The 23,962-nt window shown below is 53.0% G+C and overlaps 1 protein-coding gene across 4 annotated transcripts in view; it reads left to right on the forward strand.

Moving 5' to 3' along the window:
• The window catches only part of RAB11FIP4 (RAB11 family interacting protein 4), an 85,215-nt gene that overhangs the window by 36,749 nt on the left and 24,504 nt on the right, over positions 1–23,962 (forward strand). For 2 of the 4 annotated variants that reach the window (XM_089662925.1, XM_089662926.1), the window contains exon 1: positions 11,185–11,349. The exons of the other annotated variants lie outside the window; for them this stretch is intronic. In XM_089662925.1, coding sequence (XP_089519051.1) covers positions 11,290–11,349 — 60 coding nt within the window. In that variant the 5' untranslated portion in view covers positions 11,185–11,289. Of the gene's footprint in view, positions 1–11,184; positions 11,350–23,962 lie in introns of those variants that run through there. 4 annotated transcript variants of the gene reach the window in all.

Consider the following 23,962-nt stretch of genomic DNA (forward strand, 5'->3'; position numbering starts at 1 on the left):
AGACAGTCGTCACCAGAACATGTGTCCCCATTGGAAGATGTCCCCTCTGTCCCTAGACAGCCGTCACCAGAACATGTGTCCCCATTGGAAGATGTCCCCTCTGTCCCTAGACAGCCGTCACCAGAACATGTGTCCCCATTGGAAGATGTCCCCTCTGTCCCTAGAGATCCGTCACCAGAACATGTGTCCCCATTGGAAGATGTCCCCTCTGTCCCTAGACAGTAGTCACCAGAACATGTGTCCCCATTGGAAGATGTCCCCTCTGTCCCTAGACAGCCGTCACCAAAACATGTGTCCCCATTGGAAGATGTCCCCTCTGTCCCTAGAGATCCGTCACCAGAACATGTGTCCCCATTGGAAGATGTCCCCTCTGTCCCTAGACAGTCGTCACCAGAACATGTGTCCCCATTGGAAGATGTCCCCTCTGTCCCTAGAGATCCGTCACCAGAACATGTGTCCCCATTGGAAGATGTCCCCTCTGTCCCTAGACAGTCGTCACCAGAACATGTGTCCCCATTGGAAGATGTCCCCTCTGTCCCTAGACAGCCGTCACCAGAACTTGTGTCCCCATTGGAAGATGTCCCCTCTGTCCCTAGACAGCCATCACCAGAACATGTGCCCCATTGGAAGATGTCCCCTCTGTCCCTAGACAGCCGTCACCAGAACATGTGTCCCCATTGGAAGATGTCCCCTCTGTCCCTAGACAGCCGTCACCAGAACTTGTGTCCCCATTGGAAGATGTCCCCTCTGTCCCTAGACAGCCGTCACCAGAACTTGTGTCCCCATTGGAAGATGTCCCCTCTGTCCCTAGACAGCCGTCACCAGAACTTGTGTCCCCATTGGAAGATGTCCCCTCTGTCCCTAGACAGCCGTCACCAGAACTTGTGTCCCCATTGGAAGATGTCCCCTCTGTCCCTAGAGATCCGTCACCAGAACATGTGTCCCCATTGGAAGATGTCCCCTCTGTCCCTAGACAGCCGTCACCAGAACATGTGCCCCCATTGGAAGATGTCCCCTCTGTCCCTAGACAGCCGTCACCAGAACATGTGCCCCCATTGGAAGACGTCCCCTCTGTCCCTAGAGATCCGTCACCAGAACATGTGTCCCCATTGGAAGACGTCCCCTCTGTCCCTAGAGATCCGTCACCAGAACATGTGTCCCCATTGGAAGATGTCCCCTCTGTCCCTAGACAGCCGTCACCAGAACTTGTGTCCCCATTGGAAGATGTCCCCTCAGTCCCTAGACAGCCGTCACCAGAACTTGTGTCCCCATTGGAAGATGTCCCCTCTGTCCCTAGAGATCCGTCACCAGAACATGTGTCCCCATTGGAAGATGTCCCCTCTGTCCCTAGACAGCCGTCACCAGAACATGTGTCCCCATTGGAAGATGTCCCCTCTGTCCCTAGACAGCCGTCACCAGAACATGTGCCCCCATTGGAAGATGTCCCCTCTGTCCCTAGAGATCAGTCACCAGAACATGTGTCCCCATTGGAAGATGTCCCCTCTGTCCCTAGAGATCCGTCACCAGAACATGTGTCCCCATTGGAAGATGTCCCCTCTGTCCCTAGAGATCCGTCACCAGAACATGTGTCCCCATTGGAAGATGTCCCCTCTGTCCCTAGACAGCCATCACCAGAACTTGTGTCCCCATTGGAAGATGTCCCCTCTGTCCCTAGACAGCCATCACCAGAACATGTGTCCCCATTGGAAGATGTCCCCTCTGTCCCTAGACAGCCGTCACCAGAACATGTGTCCCCATTGGAAGATGTCCCCTCTGTCCCTAGACAGCCGTCACCAGAACATGTGTCCCCATTGGAAGATGTCCCCTCTGTCCCTAGACAGCTGTCACCAGAACATGTGCCCCCATTGGAAGATGTCCCCTCTGTCCCTAGAGATCAGTCACCAGAACATGTGTCCCCATTGGAAGATGTCCCCTCTGTCCCTAGAGATCCGTCACCAGAACATGTGTCCCCATTGGAAGATGTCCCCTCTGTCCCTAGAGATCCGTCACCAGAACATGTGTCCCCATTGGAAGATGTCCCCTCTGTCCCTAGACAGCCATCACCAGAACTTGTGTCCCCATTGGAAGATGTCCCCTCTGTCCCTAGACAGCCATCACCAGAACATGTGCCCCATTGGAAGATGTCCCCTCTGTCCCTAGACAGCCGTCACCAGAACATGTGTCCCCATTGGAAGATGTCCCCTCTGTCCCTAGACAGCCGTCACCAGAACATGTGTCCCCATTGGAAGATGTCCCCTCTGTCCCTAGAGATCCGTCACCAGAACATGTGTCCCCATTGGAAGATGTCCCCTCTGTCCCTAGACAGTCGTCACCAGAACATGTGTCCCCATTGGAAGATGTCCCCTCTGTCCCTAGACAGCCGTCACCAGAACATGTGTCCCCATTGGAAGATGTCCCCTCTGTCCCTAGACAGCCGTCACCAGAACATGTGTCCCCATTGGAAGATGTCCCCTCTGTCCCTAGAGATCCGTCACCAGAACATGTGTCCCCATTGGAAGATGTCCCCTCTGTCCCTAGACAGTAGTCACCAGAACATGTGTCCCCATTGGAAGATGTCCCCTCTGTCCCTAGACAGCCGTCACCAGAACATGTGTCCCCATTGGAAGATGTCCCCTCTGTCCCTAGACAGCCGTCACCAGAACATGTGTCCCCATTGGAAGATGTCCCCTCTGTCCCTAGAGATCCGTCACCAGAACATGTGTCCCCATTGGAAGATGTCCCCTCTGTCCCTAGACAGTCGTCACCAGAACATGTGTCCCCATTGGAAGATGTCCCCTCTGTCCCTAGACAGCCGTCACCAGAACTTGTGTCCCCATTGGAAGATGTCCCCTCTGTCCCTAGACAGCCGTCACCAGAACTTGTGTCCCCATTGGAAGATGTCCCCTCTGTCCCTAGACAGCCGTCACCAGAACTTGTGTCCCCATTGGAAGATGTCCCCTCTGTCCCTAGACAGCCGTCACCAGAACTTGTGTCCCCATTGGAAGATGTCCCCTCTGTCCCTAGAGATCCGTCACCAGAACATGTGTCCCCATTGGAAGATGTCCCCTCTGTCCCTAGACAGCCGTCACCAGAACATGTGCCCCCATTGGAAGATGTCCCCTCTGTCCCTAGACAGCCGTCACCAGAACATGTGCCCCCATTGGAAGACGTCCCCTCTGTCCCTAGAGATCCGTCACCAGAACATGTGTCCCCATTGGAAGACGTCCCCTCTGTCCCTAGAGATCCGTCACCAGAACATGTGTCCCCATTGGAAGATGTCCCCTCTGTCCCTAGACAGCCGTCACCAGAACTTGTGTCCCCATTGGAAGATGTCCCCTCAGTCCCTAGACAGCCGTCACCAGAACTTGTGTCCCCATTGGAAGATGTCCCCTCTGTCCCTAGAGATCCGTCACCAGAACATGTGTCCCCATTGGAAGATGTCCCCTCTGTCCCTAGACAGCCGTCACCAGAACATGTGTCCCCATTGGAAGATGTCCCCTCTGTCCCTAGACAGCCGTCACCAGAACATGTGCCCCCATTGGAAGATGTCCCCTCTGTCCCTAGAGATCAGTCACCAGAACATGTGTCCCCATTGGAAGATGTCCCCTCTGTCCCTAGAGATCCGTCACCAGAACATGTGTCCCCATTGGAAGATGTCCCCTCTGTCCCTAGAGATCCGTCACCAGAACATGTGTCCCCATTGGAAGATGTCCCCTCTGTCCCTAGACAGCCATCACCAGAACTTGTGTCCCCATTGGAAGATGTCCCCTCTGTCCCTAGACAGCCATCACCAGAACATGTGCCCCATTGGAAGATGTCCCCTCTGTCCCTAGACAGCCGTCACCAGAACATGTGTCCCCATTGGAAGATGTCCCCTCTGTCCCTAGACAGCCGTCACCAGAACATGTGTCCCCATTGGAAGATGTCCCCTCTGTCCCTAGAGATCCGTCACCAGAACTTGTGTCCCCATTGGAAGATGTCCCCTCTGTCCCTAGACAGTCGTCACCAGAACATGTGTCCCCATTGGAAGATGTCCCCTCTGTCCCTAGAGATCCGTCACCAGAACATGTGTCCCCATTGGAAGATGTCCCCTCTGTCCCTAGACAGTCGTCACCAGAACATGTGTCCCCATTGGAAGATGTCCCCTCTGTCCCTAGACAGCCGTCACCAGAACATGTGTCCCCATTGGAAGATGTCCCCTCTGTCCCTAGACAGCCGTCACCAGAACATGTGTCCCCATTGGAAGATGTCCCCTCTGTCCCTAGAGATCCGTCACCAGAACATGTGTCCCCATTGGAAGATGTCCCCTCTGTCCCTAGACAGTAGTCACCAGAACATGTGTCCCCATTGGAAGATGTCCCCTCTGTCCCTAGACAGCCGTCACCAGAACATGTGTCCCCATTGGAAGATGTCCCCTCTGTCCCTAGACAGCCGTCACCAGAACATGTGTCCCCATTGGAAGATGTCCCCTCTGTCCCTAGAGATCCGTCACCAGAACATGTGTCCCCATTGGAAGATGTCCCCTCTGTCCCTAGACAGTCGTCACCAGAACATGTGTCCCCATTGGAAGATGTCCCCTCTGTCCCTAGACAGCCGTCACCAGAACATGTGCCCCCATTGGAAGATGTCCCCTCTGTCCCTAGACAGCCGTCACCAGAACATGTGTCCCCATTGGAAGATGTCCCCTCTGTCCCTAGACAGCCGTCACCAGAACATGTGTCCCCATTGGAAGATGTCCCCTCTGTCCCTAGACAGCCGTCACCAGAACATGTGTCCCCATTGGAAGATGTCCCCTCTGTCCCTAGAGATCCGTCACCAGAACATGTGTCCCCATTGGAAGATGTCCCCTCTGTCCCTAGACAGTCGTCACCAGAACATGTGTCCCCATTGGAAGATGTCCCCTCTGTCCCTAGACAGCCATCACCAGAACATGTGCCCCCATTGGAAGATGTCCCCTCTGTCCCTAGACAGCCGTCACCAGAACATGTGCCCCATTGGAAGATGTCCCCTCTGTCCCTAGACAGCCGTCACCAGAACATGTGTCCCCATTGGAGCAGGGACAGAGGCAGACAATGATAACAATTGTGCAGGGTTTTCATTATTCTAGATTTTACCAAACCACATAAAGGCCTTGCCTTGGGGGATGGGAGGTCATATCAGAACCCTGATACTTGTGAGTCCACAGTGAGTATGCAGCATTGCATAATGTGTGTGTGTCATCCCCATCCTCTCATATCCAGCAGATTAGGTCCATCTTGTTCTGACGTGCTGGCGCAGCATACTACATTCCTCCAATCTCATTAATATTCATGAGGCTGCGGCTTGTACAATCAGCCAGATATCACGGAGATCAGATCCCACATACATTTCAGCCACAACCTGCCAAAGAGGCCCTGTCTATTCTGAGTCTGAGCCATACACCAGCATATCCCCTGTGAGGGACGAACGGTCACATCATGGCATGAACTGAGCACAGGAGCTGTGAGCTGAGAATGCTAAAGCCTGATAAAAATGTTTAAAGCTACAGCTACGTTGTCATTGGTAACTTCCTTCAGCACTGGAGGCGGGTCTGTGACCACGCTGTATTGCTTCATTACAGGGGAGAAAAGTGAGGTCACTGAGATGGCTGCGCTGTCTGGTAGAGGGGTCCAAAAGCTGCTGCGCCCTCAACCAAAAATCCACAGCACAATGCACTCTGAATACATGTAAATATTCAAACAAACGGCCCCCCAAGGTGGGAGATACATTATAGCAGGTTGTACATAGAATATTAGGAGTGACCCCCCATAACAGCCAGCAATTCATATAGGAGAGATGGGTTATAGTGCGTGCAGGATTTCCCCATCCACTACACGAGGAGAAGGAGAAGTATTCATAGTAGTGGGCCACCTACCTGATAATTATACAATGATACAGTATGTAATCCCAGCACACGGCTCCCTCCCATCACGAGAACCGCGTCTGTGCCTCACTATAGTACAAGCACTGCTATGGTGTGCAAAATCACTTATATACACCATTTTGCAGTCCCGTGTAGAGGGTGCGTGTGCACTGTGCGCACGCCCTACCCGCACTGCCATTCACAGCCTCGGCTGTCAATCACCGGGTCTTGTCCGGTGATTCCCCGCCGGCACCCAGCCATCTCCAAGGGGGGAAGAGACCTGTATGCAAACAACACAGATCAGCTCCTTCACACTGCTTTGTATGGCTCTGCACAGCAGCATGTGTACAGTGAAACACACCTAGCACACTGAAGTCTTTTATCGCCCCCCATGTGAACCCCTTCTTGCCCAGTGCCACTAGTACAGTGTCAGTGCTTTTTATTAGAAATGATCACTGTTTTGGTGTCACTGGGGATGTCAGTAACACCAAGTCAGTTCCCCCTCCAGTGTCAGAATGCTGCCGCAGTCCCGCTATAAGTCAGACCACCACCATTACTAGTAACAAAAAAAAAGAAAGGAAGAAATCCCATATCTGGAGGAGGAGTGGGTGGGGGATCCTCTGGAGGAGGAGGGGTAAATCCTCTGGAGGAGGATCCTCTGGAGGAGGAGTGGGTGGGGGATCCTCTGGAGGAGGAGGGGTAAATCCTCTGGAGGAGGATCCTCTGGAGGAGGAGTGGGTGGGGGATCCTCTGGAGGAGGAGGGGTAAATCCTCTGGAGGGGGATCCTCTGGAGGAGGAGTGTGAGGGGGATCCTCTGGAGGAGGAGGGGTAAATCCTCTTGAGGAGGGGTAAATCCTCTGGAGGAGGAGGGGTGAATCCTCTGGAGGGGGTTATAATAATAATGTGTTTATAGTAGCTGGAATGTTTCATCATAGGAAGGAGGAGTAATGGTGGGTCTATCTGTAGGGATCAGAGGGAATATGATATGAAATAGGTCAGTATGGACACCTCTGGGATGATGTAGTGCAGTAATGGTAGGTACAGTTGTGGTGAAATGTCTGCCCCCCCTTGGAGAATCGGGAATATACAGGATGGATGATGAGTGAGCCGGCACAACCCATTTCTTATGGGATTCCTATTCTGTGATAACAGAATGGGCCAATCATAAAACAGAACATGGCGACAAGTAAACCAATGACACGCCCCCTGTTCAATAGTCTGCACCCCAAGTTCCGAATCCCGTGTATCGCCCCCTTTACCATCAATGACAGCGTGCCGTCTTCTGTATTAGTTGTCTATGAGGCCCCCCAATTCTTGCCGGTGGTAGAGCCGCCCATTCATCTTGGCACAATGCCTCCAGGCCATGCAAAGTCTTATATGAACCGCACCCAGAGATCTCCCAGAGCTGCTCAATGATAGGAAGGTCAGGAGACTGTGATGGCCACTCCAGAACCTTCACCTTTTCCTGCTGTAACCACTGGAGGGTCAGCTTGGCCTTGTGCTCGGGGTCAATGTCCTGCTGGAACCCCTGGAGGGTCAGCTTGGCCTTGTGCTCGGGGTCAATGTCCTGCTGGAACCCCTGGAGGGTCAGCTTGGCCTTGTGCTCGGGGTCAGTGTCCTGCTGGAAAGTCCAAGAACGTCCTACACACAGCTTTCGTGCCGAAGAATGTAAATTGTCTGCCCGTATTTCCTGATAACATGCTGTATTTATCTTGCCCTCAACTTTCCCATGACTCCCCCGTGCCATTAGAGCTCACACACCCTGAAAACATCAGTGAGCCACCACCATGCTTCACAGTGGAGAAGGCTATAGGCCTTGTTGACCCCTCAGCAAACATAACGCTTATGGTTGTGATCATGAGCCTCGGTTCACACCCAACGCCCACATCATAAGCCCCGGTTCACACTGAATGCCCGCATCATAAGCCCCGGTTCACACCCAACACCCGCATCATAAGCCCCGGTTCACACCCAACGCCCGCATCATGAGCCCCGGTTCACACCCAACACCCGCATCATGAGCCCCGGTTCACACTAACTGCCCGCATCATGAGCCCCGGTTCACACCGAACGCCCGCCTCATAAGCCCCGGTTCACACCCAACGGCCGCATCATGAGCCCCGGTTCACACTAACTGCCCGCATCATGAGCCCCGGTTCACACTAACTGCCCGCATCATGAGCCCCGGTTCACACTAACTGCCCGCATCATGAGCCCCGGTTCACACTAACTGCCCGCATCATGAGCCCCGGTTCACACTAACTGCCAGCATCATGAGCCCCGGTTCACACTAACTGCCAGCATCATGAGCCCCGGTTCACACTAACTGCCAGCATCATGAGCCCCGGTTCACACTAACTGCCCGCATCATGAGCCCCGGTTCACACTAACTGCCCGCATCATGAGCCCCGGTTCACACCGAATGTGGCTTTGAAATCACTCTACTTCAGCTGAAGCAGCACAATTTCAAAGCCGCCAGTCAGCACAAGTGCCAACATCTCTGCGACTTCATGCACAGATGTCAATGCAAGCCGCACATGAAATCACCAAAAATAGTGCAGGAACAAAATTGGTGCAAGGCAGAGTTGCACAGAATTGAACAGTTCCATAGGAACACAGAGTGCGACTTGTGCGATTGTGAACTGTCAAAGTGTATGACAAATCACATTGGTGTGGTCGGGGCTAAAGCTCTGTTTTGGCCTCATCACTTCAGATTACAGTGTGCCAGAAGCTGTGAGGCGTGTCCAGGTGTTGTCGGCCATATTGTAACCAGGCTTGTGGCATTGACACAGTAAAGGCTTATTTCAGGCAACTTAACCATGCAGCTCATTTTTGTTCAAGTATCGTCATAATGTGCTCCTTCAAAACAACCACACCGGCCTTATCCAGAGAGGCCTGGATTCCTCCTGAGGTCCCCTTTGGAGTTTCTTTGTATCTCAAACAATTCTTCTGCCAGATGTGACCAATCTTTCTTGGACGTCCTGACCTTGGCTTGGTATCAGGAGATACCTGAATTTTCCACATCTTAGCAAGTGATTGAACGGAACTGACTCGCAGATTCAAGGCTTTGGATATCTTTTTCCACTTTTATGAAGCTCCTTTACCTTGTTATGCAGGTCTTTTGACAGTTCTTTTTCCAATCCCCATGGCTCAGTGCATCCACGTGAGAGCTAACAAACACATTGACTATTTATACACCGACACTGATTGCAATGTAAAAAGCCACAGATGTGGGAAATGACCCTTTAATTGCCATGGTAACCTATCTGTCACCTTGTGTGTCTGTACCAAGGCCGAACATTCCAGGGGGCGGAGACTTCTGATCCATTTGGAGGATTTCTGTTCTGTAGCCAATCAGCTATGTGATAATAAACGGCTTCATGTCATCAGTGTCACTATTATCATTGATAAGATCAGTCAGATTTGCATATCAATGCCAGAATGGCACCATTTCTGCCAGGGGAGGGAGACTTCTGAGTACAACTGTATATCTATAGAGATCAGAGGAATACGACTGATATGATATCCCAGAAATGTCAGGTTGGTATGGACAGCTTGGGGTGATTTCGAGCCCATTCACGCTTGTGCGACTTGTCATGTGACTTTGGGGTCCGAGCCCCTTTGAAAGTCTCTGTAGACCTAGACCCCATGCTCCGGGCTTAATGTCTCGTTTACTCCACTATTATTTCATAGAGAACGCCCCCGGTTCGTTCTTACCACCAGCATTGGCAGTTGGGACTCGGGGGAAGTCTGGTGGATCATGAGCCAGGCATTGTCTAAATGTTCCAGGAATGTTCTACTAGACAATGCCTACAAGGTCCTCTATAGATGGTATTACACGCCTGACCGTCTGGCCCGTTTTATCCCCACATACGCCCCGACTTGCTTTTGGGGTTGTCAATAAATAGGCACCATGGCCCATATTTGGTGGACCTGCCCCAAGGTGTACAGACTATGGATTAGGGTTTACACCGTTCTCCGCACTATGCTTCACACAAACAGCAAGCGCAACCCATACACGGCCCTATTATTCAAACCATGAATGGGCCTACTTCGTCCTGAGCGGCAGTTGGCATCACATCTATTCATGGCTACCAAACTAACAATCGCGAGAGCTTGGAAGACCCCCCCCTCAGCTTCCTCGGGAGTCCTGGGTGTGGAGTACCAATGTGTATTCAGTGAGGCTCCGTGTTTTATTTCTCCTGTCCTCTCTGTGAATTTTGTGATCATTTTGGCTCTTTGTTTATGAAATCATTGGTCTCCATTGCCTGCCGGCCATTTAATTGATTCTGTTTTATTGTATCTCTTCCTATACTGCGATTGTGTACTCCGCTCATTCCCGTCACTGCATTTATGGTACTAATCCTCAGAAAACGTGGATGTCTCATTGGTCAGCGATCTTGTTTATGACGGCTTCTCTGATGTTGTCTCTTCTAGAATACAATCCATTGTACAAGAAAGGATTGTGGACCGGCACCAATCCCCCTCCACACTGGGGGTGCAGCTGTGGAGGTGGTCTCGTGGTGTAGATGTTTGGGGGTGCACATCTCTGAGCACCAGTACAGGAGATAGAAGAGTGTCGGGTGTTGTGGTCCTCATGTGGGTGTGCTGGGTGGTGGAGGGCACCCGTACTTCTTCCATCACTGTGTGGTGATTGGTCTACAGGTAGGACACTATCCCTCTGTATTAGTCTGGACTCCTCCCATCCTTCCTATGGATTGCTTGTCCTCCTTGTTTCAGGTTGGAGGTTCCACAGCATCAGGACCACAACCACCAGGCTGGGGGATCCTAAAAATGGGGTCAGCAACCTCCGTGTTCCAGCCGTGGTGAAACTACATGTTTTGTGGGACTTGTAGTTCTACAACCTCCGAAGTGTGGAGAAGTCCTAGACGGACCAGTACTGTCAGACACTCTGCCCTTCATATGTACAATATGAAGTCTATAGGTCTGCCCACTATATCGCCTGCAGAGGCGGTCACCAGTCCAATGTTCAGCGGTATACAGTGACCACACACAGGATAGGAAGTGTCCGGGCACCTCAGTGATCTCCATTGTTGTCAGCTACTTCCCATGTGTTGGGGGGGGGGGGGGGGGGGAGTCTGATGGTTTGTATGTGACGTGGTAGGAGATGGAATCTCCCATTGTGTGTGTCACTATGCAGGCCATTGCATTGCAGCTATGTGTGAACAGGGGGAGGGATTTTTTCCAACTGAAACTCCCCTCCCCCACTCCCCTCCCCAGTGACATCAGGCATGATGGACAGGCGGACGGTTGCCTGGTAACGAAGACGGGGGCGGTCTGAGATAAAGCCGTGTCCTCACACACAGTCGGTGCATTCAGTGTGGTGTTGCCGTAGGATTGCAGACGCCTGTGTAGGAGTAGGAGGGCGCAGTGCTGTATTGGGTGAATGTCGGCCCTGGTGACCCACCGACCACCATATGACACCCCCGACCACCTCCGCTCCAAGGTAACGGGGAGGGAGGGGGAGGGGGGAGTCTGCGGGACTGCACTACCCCCATCAGCAACACCCCAAAACTCCCTATTCCCACCACCAGTGTCAAACACAACGCTGTCTACTATCACCCCAATACACCCTCTGGGATCACCCCAATATACCCTACACTATCACCCCAATATACCCTACACTATCACCCCCATACACCCTCTGGGATCACCCCAATATACCCTACACTATCACCCCAATACACCCTACACGGTCTACCATCACCCCAATACACCCTACACTATCACCCCCATACACCCTCTGAGATCACCCCAATATACCCTACACTATCACCCCAATATACCCTACACTATCACCCCCATACACCCTCTGGGATCACCCCAATATACCCTACACTATCACCGCAATACACCCTACACTGTCTACCATCACCCCAATACACCCTACACTATCACCCCCATACACCCTCTGAGATCACCCCAATACACCCCACACCCTCTGAAATCATCCCAATACACCCTACACTGTCTATCACCCTAATACACCCTACACCCTCTGATATCACCCCAATACTCCCTACACCCTCGGAGATCACCCCAATACACCCTACACTGTATTATCACCCCAATACACCCTCTGAGATCACCCCAATACACCCTCTGAGATCACCCCAATACACCCTACACTGTCTATCACCCTAATACACCCTACACCCTCTGAGATCACCCCAATACTCCCTACACCCTCTGAGATCACCCCAATACACCCTACACTGTATTATCACCCCAATACATCCTACACCCTCTGAGATCACCCCAATACACCCTCTGAGATCACCCCAATACATCCTCTGAGATCACCCCAATACACCCTACACTGTCTATTATCCCCCCAACAGACTCCACAATGCCTATTCCCTATGCTGTCTGTGACTGCCCCAAATGTTTCCATTGTTGTCTGACAACATAATACATTCTACATTGTAATCACCCCAACAATGGCTTCACAGCGATCTCCCCACTACACCCTACCATGTCTGCTACATACCACCACACGTTTACATTCAGCCTGACCCGTGTTTCAACGGTTACAGACAGCCAGAGCCGTGTTAAGACCTTTACATTCAGACAGTCAGAGCCGTGTTGAGACGTTTACAATCGGACAGAGCCGTGTTACGACCTTTACAAATCGGACAGTCAGAGCCATGTTGCGACGTTTACAATCGGACAGAGCCATGTTACGACCTTTACAAATCGGACAGAGCCGTGTTGCGACGTTTACAATCGGACAGTCAGAGCCGTGTTGCGACGTTTACAATCGGACAGTCAGAGCCGTGTTGCGACGTTTACAATCGGACAGTCAGAGCCGTGTTGCGACGTTTACAATCGGACAGAGCCATGTTACGACCTTTACAAATCGGACAGAGCCGTGTTGCGACGTTTACAATCGGACAGTCAGAGCCGTGTTGCGACGTTTACAATCGGACAGTCAGAGCCGTGTTGCGACGTTTACAATCGGACAGTCGGAGCCGTGTTGTGACGTTTACAATCGGACAGTCGGAGCCGTGTTGTGACGTTTACAATCGGACAGTCGGAGCCGTGTTGTGACGTTTACAATCGGACAGTCGGAGCCGTGTTGTGACGTTTACAATCGGACAGTCGGAGCCGTGTTGTGACGTTTACAATCGGACAGTCAGAGACGTGTTGTGACGTTTACAATCGGACAGTCAGAGACGTGTTGTGACGTTTACAATCGGACAGAGCCGTGTTGTGACGTTTACAATCGGACAGTCAGAGCCGTGTTGTGACGTTTACAATCGGACAGTCGGAGCCGTGTTGTGACGTTTACAATCGGACAGTCGGAGCCGTGTTGTGACGTTTACAATCGGACAGTCGGAGCCGTGTTGTGACGTTTACAATCGAACAGTCGGAGCCGTGTTGTGACATTTACAATCGGACAGTCGGAGCCGTGTTGTGACGTTTACAATCGGACAGTCGGAGCCGTGTTGTGACGTTTACAATCGGACAGTCAGAGACGTGTTGTGACGTTTACAATCGGACAGTCAGAGACGTGTTGTGACGTTTACAATCGGACAGTCAGAGACGTGTTGTGACGTTTACAATTGGACAGTCAGAGACGTGTTGTGACGTTTACAATCGGACAGTCAGAGACGTGTTGTGACGTTTACAATCGGACAGTCGGAGCCGTGTTATCCATGGAGAAGGAGAGGTGAGATTGGCCGGTGGGTGTACAGAGGAAGTCCCTGCACTGCACACATCTCGCTCTCTCCGTGACACAATGGTGTGTTCATCTGATATTGCTCTTTGCATTGTTAATAAATAACGAGGGTGTCAGCCAATCAGATTGTACCTTTGCAGTGAAGCCAGGGGAGTTTCTGATTGGTCGCTCAGGTTACATGGTTCTGCTCACTGAATAATCCAGCATGTTGGAGTGTCGGCCAATCCTCTGCAGGGATCTCACAGAAGTCGGCTTTATTACACAATTGTCAGACATACAGTACGGGAGACGGTTATGTGGCTGCAATATACTGTCACCTCCTCACATTCCACCATCGCAGGCACCCACACGCTGCTCTCTCTCTGCACTCACGTGACTGCAGCTTCTGCATAGGAGCTTACAATCTAGGAGTACAGGAATCACACTGACCCATGGAGCTTACAATCTAGGAGTACAGGAATCACACTGTCCCGTGGAGCTTACAATCTAGGAGTACAGGAATCACACTGACCCATGGAGCTTACAATCTAGGGGTACAGGAATCACACTGACCCGTGGAGCTTACAATCTAGGGGTACAGGAATCACACTGACCCATGGAGCTTACACTCTAGGGGTACAGGAATCACACTGACCCATGGAGCTTACACTCTAGGAGTACAGGAATCACACTGACCCATGGAGCTTACAATCTAGGGGTACAGGAATCACACTGACCCATGGAGCTTACACTCTAGGAGTACAGGAATCGCACTGACCCATGGAGCTTACAATCTAGGAGTACAGGAATCGCACTGACCCATGGAGCTTACAATCTAGGAGTACAGGAATCACACTGACCCATGGAGCTTACACTCTAGGAGTACAGGAATCGCACTGACCCATGGAGCTTACAATCTAGGAGTACAGGAATCGCACTGACCCATGGAGCTTACAATCTAGGGGTACAGGAATCACACTGACCCATGGAGCTTACAATCTAGGAGTACAGGAATCGCACTGACCCATGGAGCTTACAATCTAGGGGTACAGGAATCGCTCTGTCCCATGGAGCTTACAATCTAGGGGTACAGGAATCACACTAACCCATGGAGCTTACAATCTAGGAGTACAGGAATCGCACTGACCCATGGAGCTTACACTCTAGGAGTACAGGAATCGCTCTGTTCCATGGAGCTTACAATCTAGGGGTACAGGAATCGCTCTGTCCCATGGAGCTTACAATCTAGGGGTACAGGAATCACACTGACCCGTGGAGCTTACAATCTAGGGGTACAGGAATCGCTCTGTCCCATGGAGCTTACAATCTAGGAGTACAGGAATCACACTGACCCATGGAGCTTACAATCTAGGGGTACAGGAATCACACTGACCCATGGAGCTTACAATCTAGGGGTACAGGAATCACACTGACCCATGGAGCTTACAATCTAGGGGTACAGGAATCACACTGACCCGTGGAGCTTACAATCTAGGGGTACAGGAATCACACTGACCCGTGGAGCTTACAATCTAGGGGTACAGGAATCACACTGACCCATGGAGCTTACACTCCAATCAGACTGCTTTGTATAATTGTGGGTCCCATATAGGTGAAGTCATGTTCCGGAAGCAGAATGATGAGGGTTAGTAGATAATGAAGACCCCGCCCCTTCTACAACACGTGTGATGTGCAGCTGCTGCGCTGTGTGGATCAGGGTGCATGCTCCTCTTACAGGGACCGTGGTCATGTGACCGGAGGAATGGGACCGACCCAGGCCGGGGAGGATAGTTCCGAGCAGAATTTAGGAAGTAAGGATCAGGTGTGGTCCTGAGCCTGAGGGTGACACCACCTCCCCTGTCAGAGTGTATTGGTGTCACTCTTCCCTCTCCATACACTCAGCTCTCCTTGTTTAGTATGAGCAGGAAAGGGTTAGAGCCCCAACACTCAAGGATGCTGCAGACTGGATTCTGTGCCGACTATTCCTTCCCCCAGAACATCCCGGATTATCCATCTTCCTGACAGCACCTGATGTCACATATGGTAGAGTCTCTGACCCTCTCCCGTACCGCGTCCTCTGGTCATCTCCCGTACCGCGTCCTCTGGTCATCTCCCGTACCGCGTCCTCTGGTCATCTCCCGTACCGCGTCCTCTGGTCATCTCCCGTACCGCGTCCTCTGGTCATCTCCCGTACCGCGTCCTCTGGTCATCTCCCGTACCGCGTCCGCGGTCTCTGACCCTCTCCCGTACCGCGTCCGCGGTCTCTGACCCTCTCCCGTACCGCGTCCGCGGTCTCTGGTCATCTCCCGTACCGCGTCCTCTGGTCATCTCCCGTACCGCGTCCTCTGGTCATCTCCCGTACCGCGTCCTCTGGTCATCTCCCGTACCGCGTCCGCGGTCTCTGACCCTCTCCCGTACCGCGTCCGCGGTCTCTGGTCATCTCCCGTACCGCGTCCTCTGGTCATCTCCCGTACCGCGTCCTCTGACCCTCTCCCGTACCGCGTCCGCGGTCTCTGACCCTCTCCCGTACCGCGTCCGCGGTCTCTGACCCTCTCCCGTACCGCGTCCGCAGTCTCTGACCCTCTCCCGTACCGCGTCCGCGGTCTCTGGTCATCTCCCGTACCGCGTCCTCTGGTCATCTCCCGTACCGCGTCCTCTGGTCATCTCCCGTACCGCGTCCGCGGTCTCTGACCCTCTCCCGTACCGCGTCCGCGGTCTCTGGTCATCTCCCGTACCGCGTCCTCTGGTCATCTCCCGTACCGCGTCCTCTGACCCTCTCCCGTACCGCGTCCGCGTCCTCTGACCCTCTCCCGTACCGCGTCCGCGGTCTCTGACCCTCTCCCGTACCGCGTCCGCGGTCTCTGACCCTCTCCCGTACCGCGTCCGCGGTCTCTGACCCTCTCCCGTACCGCGTCCGCAGTCTCTGACCCTCTCCCGTACCGCGTCCGCAGTCTCTGACCCTCTCCCGTACCGCGTCCGCAGTCTCTGACCCTCTCCCGTACCGCGTCCGCGGTCTCTGGTCATCTCCCGTACCGCGTCCTCTGGTCATCTCCCGTACCGCGTCCGCGGTCTCTGACCCTCTCCCGTACCGCGTCCGCAGTCTCTGACCCTCTCCCGTACCGCGTCCGCAGTCTCTGACCCTCTCCCGTACCGCGTCCGCGGTCTCTGACCCTCTCCCGTACCGCGTCCGCGGTCTCTGGTCATCTCCCGTACCGCGTCCTCTGGTCATCTCCCGTACCGCGTCCGCGGTCTCTGACCCTCTCCCGTACCGCGTCCGCGGTCTCTGGTCATCTCCCGTATCGCGTCCTCTGGTCATCTCCCGTACCGCGTCCTCTGACCCTCTCCCGTACCGCGTCCTCTGACCCTCTCCCGTACCGCGTCCGCGGTCTCTGACCCTCTCCCGTACCGCGTCCGCGGTCTCTGACCCTCTCCCGTACCGCGTCCGCGGTCTCTGACCCTCTCCCGTACCGCGTCCGCGGTCTCTGACCCTCTCCCGTACCGCGTCCGCGGTCTCTGACCCTCTCCCGTACCGCGTCCGCGGTCTCTGACCCTCTCCCGTACCGCGTCCGCGGTCTCTGACCCTCTCCCGTACCGCGTCCGCGGTCTCTGACCCTCTCCCGTACCGCGTCCGCGGTCTCTGACCCTCTCCCGTACCGCGTCCGCGGTCTCTGACCCTCTCCCGTACCGCGTCCGCGGTCTCTGACCCTCTCCCGTACCGCGTCCGCGGTCTCTGACCCTCTCCCGTACCGCGTCCGCGGTCTCTGACCCTCTCCCGTACCGCGTCCGCGGTCTCCGACCCTCTCCCGTACCGCGTCCGCGGTCTCCGGTCATCTCCCGTACCGCGTCCGCGGTCTCCGGTCATCTCCCGTACCGTGTCCGCGGTCTCCGGTCATCTCCCGTACCGTGTCCGCAGTCTCCGGTCATCTCCTGTACCGTGTCCGCAGTCTCCGGTCATCTCCTGTACCGTGTCCGCAGTCTCCGGTCATCTCCCGTACCGTGTCCGCAGTCTCCGGTCATCTCCCGTACCGTGTCCGCAGTCTCCGGTCATCTCCCGTACCGTGTCCGCAGTCTCCGGTCATCTCCCGTACCGTGTCCGCAGTCTCCGGTCATCTCCCGTACCGTGTCCGCAGTCTCCGGTCATCTCCCGTACCGTGTCCGCAGTCTCCGGTCATCTCCCGTACCGTGTCCGCAGTCTCCGGTCATCTCCCGTACCGTGTCCGCAGTCTCCGGTCATCTCCTGTACCGTGTCCGCAGTCTCCGGTCATCTCCTGTACTGTGTCCGCAGTCTCCGGTCATCTCCTGTACCGTGTCCGCAGTCTCCGGTCATCTCCTGTACCGTGTCCGCAGTCTCCGGTCATCTCCTGTACTGTGTCCGCAGTCTCCGGTCATCCCCTGTACTGTGTCCGCAGTCTCTGGTCATCTCCTGTACTGTGTCCGCAGTCTCTGGTCATCTCCTGTACTGTGTCCGCAGTCTCTGGTCATCCCCTGTACTGTGTCCGCAGTCTCTGGTCATCCCCTGTACTGTGTCCGCAGTCTCTGGTCATCTCCTGTACTGTGTCCGCAGTCTCTGGTCATCTCCTGTACTGTGTCCGCAGTCTCTGGTCATCTCCTGTACTGTGTCCGCAGTCTCTGGTCATCTCCTGTACTGTGTCCGCAGTCTCTGGTCATCCCCTGTACTGTGTCCGCAGTCTCTGGTCATCTCCTGTACTGTCCGCAGTCTCTGGTCATCTCCTGTACTGTCCGCAGTCTCTGGTCATCTCCTGTACTATGTCCGCAGTCTCCGGTCATCTCCTGTACTGTCCGCAGTCTCCGGTCATCTCCTGTACTATGTCTGCAGTCTCTGGTCATCTCCTGTACTGTGTCCGCAGTCTCTGGTCATCTCCTGTACTGTGTCCGCAGTCTCTGGTCATCTCCTGTACTGTGTCCGCAGTCTCTGGTCATCTCCTGTACTGTGTCCGCAGTCTCTGGTCATCCCCTGTACTGTGTCTGCAGTCTCTGGTCATCCCCTGTACTGTGTCCGCAGTCTCTGGTCATCTCCTGTACTATGTCCGCAGTCTCTGGTCATCCCCTGTACTATGTCTGCAGTCTCTGGTCATCCCCTGTACTATGTCTGCAGTCTCTGGTCATCCCCTGTACTGTGTCCGCAGTCTCTGGTCATCTCCTGTACTATGTCCGCAGTCTCTGGTCATCCCCTGTACTATGTCTGCAGTCTCTGGTCATCCCCTGTACTATGTCCGCAGTCTCTGGTCATCTCCTGTACTGTGTCCGCAGTCTCTGGTCATCTCCTGTACTGTGTCTGCAGTCTCTGGTCATCTCCTGTACTGTGTCCGCAGTCTCTGGTCATCTCCTGTACTGTGTCCGCAGTCTCTGGTCATCTCCTGTACTGTGTCTGCAGTCTCTGGTCATCTCCTGTACTGTGTCCGCAGTCTCTGGTCATCTCCTGTACTGTGTCCGCAGTCTCTGGTCATCTCCTGTACTGTGTCCGCAGTCTCTGACTGTTATCTGTGGTGCATCTGCAGTCTTTGATCCTCTTCAGCCACATGGCATTTACTGAAATCAGGTATATCCAGACACCCAGGCCTGTCAGTGATCAGCCTCCTGATGTTGTAGATCAGGTGGGTGGACATGTGATCATGATGGGGTTGCACAGGTGATCCAATCCCAGGAAGGTGATCCAATCCCAGGAAGGTGATCCAATCCCAGGAAGGTGATCCAATCCCAGGAAGGTGATCCATCTGAGATGGAATGGTGGAGTCTAGCCCAGTACATGGCCATCTGCCAGGAGGAAGGGGAGGACAAGAGGCAGAGACTGACCTGGAGGCCTCTTCCAGGAATATGGAGGTCTATGGGAACCAAAAGGCTCTGGACTGGGACTACTCTATGGAGACAGAGGTGAGTGGATGTGACCAGAAATGAGATCAGGGAAACTATTGAGACTCGGATGGTCAGAGGGTCACAGACCAGACACCCATCAGGGGGCGGAGTCACTGCAGGTTTCTGAATGTACAGATCTTCACACCCTCTGAAATTCATCTCTGAGCCAATCGGAGATCTCTATTGTGTGAATTAGAATGTTTGCCAGACAGAATATGACAGGAGCATGTGAAATGGACTCTGCGCAGTCCCACTTCTCCTGTCCCGGATGCCGGGTGTCATTCTCGGTATCTGTCCCCATTCTGTATGTATGGACTCTGCACGGTCCCACTTGTCCTGTCCCGGATGCCGGGTGTCATTCTCGGTATCTGTCCCCATTCTGTATGTATGGACTCTGCACAGTCCCACTTCTCCTGTCCTGGATGCCGGGTGTCATTCTCGGTATCTGTCCCCATTCTGTATGTATGGACTCTGCACAGTCCCACTTCTCCTGTCCTGGATGCCGGGTGTCATTCTCGGTATCTGTCCCCATTCTGTATGTATGGACTCTGCACAGTCCCACTTCTCCTGTCCTGGATGCCGGATGTCATTCTCGGTATCTGTCCCTGCTCTGTATGTATGGACTCTGCACAGTCCCACTTCTCCTGTCCTGGATGCCGGGTGTCATTCTCGGTATCTGTCCCCATTCTGTATGTATGGATATTTTTATTTGTATAAACAAACAAATTACAAGGTAACAAAACTGTAACCATCATAAAAACAAACAGCACATAAACCAACAATCTAACAACTGCTTACATATTCTTCACGTCAAAAACACATCAGTTTAAATGAAATGAAAAGTTATACACAGAATTTTGATACTATAAATAAATTCCATCCCATAATTTTATATTCCTCCAGTATTTCCTTAGCTCTACCCTGCACAGTCCCACTTCCCTGTCCCGGGTGTCATTCTCGGTATCTCCTCTTATTCTGTATGTATGGACTCTGCACAGTCCCACTTCACCTGTCCCGGATGCCGGGTGTCATTCTCGGTATCTCCTCTTATTCTGTATGTATGGACTCTGCACAGTCCCACTTCTCCTGTCCCGGATGCCGGGTGTCATTCTTGGTATCTGTCCTTATTCTGTATGTATGGACTCTGCACAGTCCCACTTCTCCTGTCCCGGATGCCGGGTGTCATTCTTGGTATCTGTCCTTATTCTGTATGTATGGACTCTGCACAGTCCCACTTCTCCTGTCCCGGATGCCGGGTGTCATTCTCGGTATCTCCTCTTATTCTGTATGTATGGACTCTACACAGTCCCACTTCCCTGGTGATCACTGTTGTGGTTACTATGTATCAGTGCTGGGATTGTTTTGGCTCTGTAGACAGAACACAGAGGACTGTGGGTATTTCCCGTGATGTCAGGTCTCTATGAGGTATGGTGTTGTCAGGTGATAGGTCTATAATAGTCCTGGGGGTGTCATGTCTCTATAATAGATTGGTGGGCGGGGTCAGGTCTCTATGAGGTATGGTGTTGTCAGGTGATAGGTCTACAACACTCCTGGGGGTGTCATCTCTCTATAATAGATTGGTGGGCGGGGTCAGGTCTCTATGGGGTATGGTGTTGTCAGGTGATAGGTCTATAATAGTCCTGGGGGTGTCTTCTCTCTCTAATAGATTGGTGGGCGGGGTCAGGTCTCTATGGGGTATGGTGTTGTCAGGTGATAGGTCTATAATAGTCCTGGGGGTGTCATCTCTCTATAATAGATTGGTGGGCGGGGTCAGGTCTCTATGGGGTATGGTGTTGTCAGGTGATAGGTCTATAATAGTCCTGGGGGTGTCTTCTCTCTATAATAGATTGGTGGGCGGGGTCAGGTCTCTATGGGGTATGGTGTTGTCAGGTGATAGGTCTATAATAGTCCTCAGGGTGTCATTTCTCTAGAATGGTTTCTATAAATAAACTGTTTACATTTCTTTTGTGCTATTTGTGTTCCCTTTTGTTGTTTCCATGATCCTCTCCTCCCTGAGGTCACACACACAGTGGGGTTTGTAGTAGCAGCTGGTGATTGGTATGGCCACCTGGCAGCACTGCAGTCCCACGTTCATCTCCCCCCAGACCTCTCTCTTCTATCAGGTTGTATGGGTTCTGTAAGGTCACAGTGGTCGGTGATGGATGATTGGAGACTCGGTGAGAGAGGTCACAGTGGACGGTGAGGGATGATTGGAGACTCGGTGAGAGAGGTCACAGTGGACGGTGATGGATGATTGGAGACTCGGTGAGAGAGGTCACAGTGGACGGTGAGGGATGATTGGAGACTCGGTGAGAGAGGTCACAGTGGACGGTGAGGGATGATTGGAGACTCGGTGAGAGAGGTCACAGTGGACGGTGAGGGATGATTGGAGACTCGGTGAGAGAGGTCACAGTGGACGGTGAGGGATGATTGGAGACTCGGTGAGAGAGGTCACAGTGGACGGTGAGGGATGATTGGAGACTCGGTGAGAGAGGTTCTAGTGGTCAGTGACGGACGATTGGAGACTCGGTGAGAGAGGTTCTAGTGGTCGGTGACGGATGATTGGAGACTCGGTAAGAGAGGTTCTAGTGGTCGGTGATGGATGATTGGAGACTCGGTGACGGATGATTGGAGACTCGGTGAGAGAGGTTCTAGTGGTCGGTGACGGATGATTGGAGACTCGGTGAGAGAGGTTCTAGTGGTCGGTGACGGATGATTGGAGACTCGGTGACGGATGATTGGAGACTCGGTAAGAGAGGTTACAGTGGTCGGTGATGGATGATTGGAGACTCGGTAAGAGAGGTTCTAGTGGTTGGTGATGGATGATTGGAGACTCTGTGAGAGAGGTTCTAGTGGTCGGTGACGGATGATTGGAGACTCGGTGAGAGAGGTTCTAGTGGTTGGTGACGGATGATTGGAGACTCGGTAAGAGAGGTTCTAGTGGTCGGTGACGGATGATTGGAGACTCGGTAAGAGAGGTTCTAGTGGTTGGTGATGGATGATTGGAGACTCTGTGAGAGAGGTTCTAGTGGTCGGTGACGGATGATTGGAGACTCGGTGAGAGAGGTTCTAGTGGTTGGTGATGGATGATTGGAGACTCTGTGAGAGAGGTTCTAGTGGTCGGTGACGGATGATTGGAGACTCGGTAAGAGAGGTTCTAGTGGTTGGTGATGGATGATTGGAGACTCGGTGAGAGAGGTTCTAGTGGTTGGTGATGGATGATTGGAGCCTCGGTAAGAGAGGTTCTAGTGGTCGGTGACGGATGATTGGAGACTCGGTAAGAGAGGTTCTAGTGCTTGGTGATGGATGATTGGAGACTCTGTGAGAGAGGTTCTAGTGGTTGGTGATGGATGATTAGAGACTCTGTGAGAGAGGTTCTAGTGGTTGGTGATGGATGATTAGAGACTCTGTGAGAGAGGTTCTAGTGGTCGGTGACGGATGATTGGAGACTCGGTAAGAGAGGTTCTAGTGGTTGGTGATGGATGATTGGAGACTCGGTAAGAGAGGTTCTAGTGGTTGGTGATGGATGATTGGAGACTCTGTGAGAGAGGTTCTAGTGGTCGGTGACGGATGATTGGAGACTCGGTAAGAGAGGTTCTAGTGGTTGGTGATTGATGATTGGAGACTCGGTGAGAGAGGTTCTAGTGGTCGGTGACGGATGATTGGAGACTCGGTGAGAGAGGTTCTAGTGGTTGGTGATGGATGATTGGAGACTCGGTAAGAGAGGTTCTAGTGGTTGGTGATGGATGATTGCAGACTCTGTGAGAGAGGTTCTAGTGGTCGGTGACGGATGATTGGAGACTCGGTAAGAGAGGTTCTAGTGGTTGGTGATGGATGATTGCAGACTCTGTGAGAGAGGTTCTAGTGGTCGGTGACGGATGATTGGAGACTCGGTAAGAGAAGTTCTAGTGGTTGGTGATGGATGATTGGAGACTCGGTGAGAGAGGTTCTAGTGGTTGGTGATGGATGATTGGAGACTCGGTAAGAGAGGTTCTAGTGGTTGGTGACGGATGATTGGAGACTCTGTGAGAGAGGTTCTAGTGGTTGGTGATGGATGATTGGAGACTCTGTGAGAGAGGTTCTAGTGGTTGGTGATGGATGATTGGAGACTCGGTAAGAGAGGTTCTAGTGGTTGGTGATGGATGATTGCAGACTCTGTGAGAGAGGTTCTAGTGGTCGGTGACGGATGATTGGAGACTCTGTGAGAGAGGTTCTAGTGGTTGGTGATGGATGATTGGAGACTCTGTGAGAGAGGTTCTAGTGGTTGGTGATGGATGATTGCAGACTCTGTGAGAGAGGTTCTAGTGGTCGGTGACGGATGATTGGAGACTCGATAAGAGAGGTTCTAGTGGTTGGTGATTGATGATTGGAGACTCGGTGAGAGAGGTTCTAGTGGTCGGTGACGGATGATTGGAGACTCGGTGACGGATGATTGGAGACTCGGTGACGGATGATTGGAGACTCGGTGAGAGAGGTTCTAGTGGTTGGTGATGGATGATTGGAGACTCGGTAAGAGAGGTTCTAG

The sequence above is a fragment of the Staurois parvus genome, unplaced genomic scaffold, assembly GCF_062004578.1.
Source record: "Staurois parvus isolate SC_StPar_1 unplaced genomic scaffold, SC_StPar_1.0 ptg001589l, whole genome shotgun sequence".
In the NCBI taxonomy this organism is placed as follows: Eukaryota; Metazoa; Chordata; class Amphibia; order Anura; family Ranidae; genus Staurois; species Staurois parvus.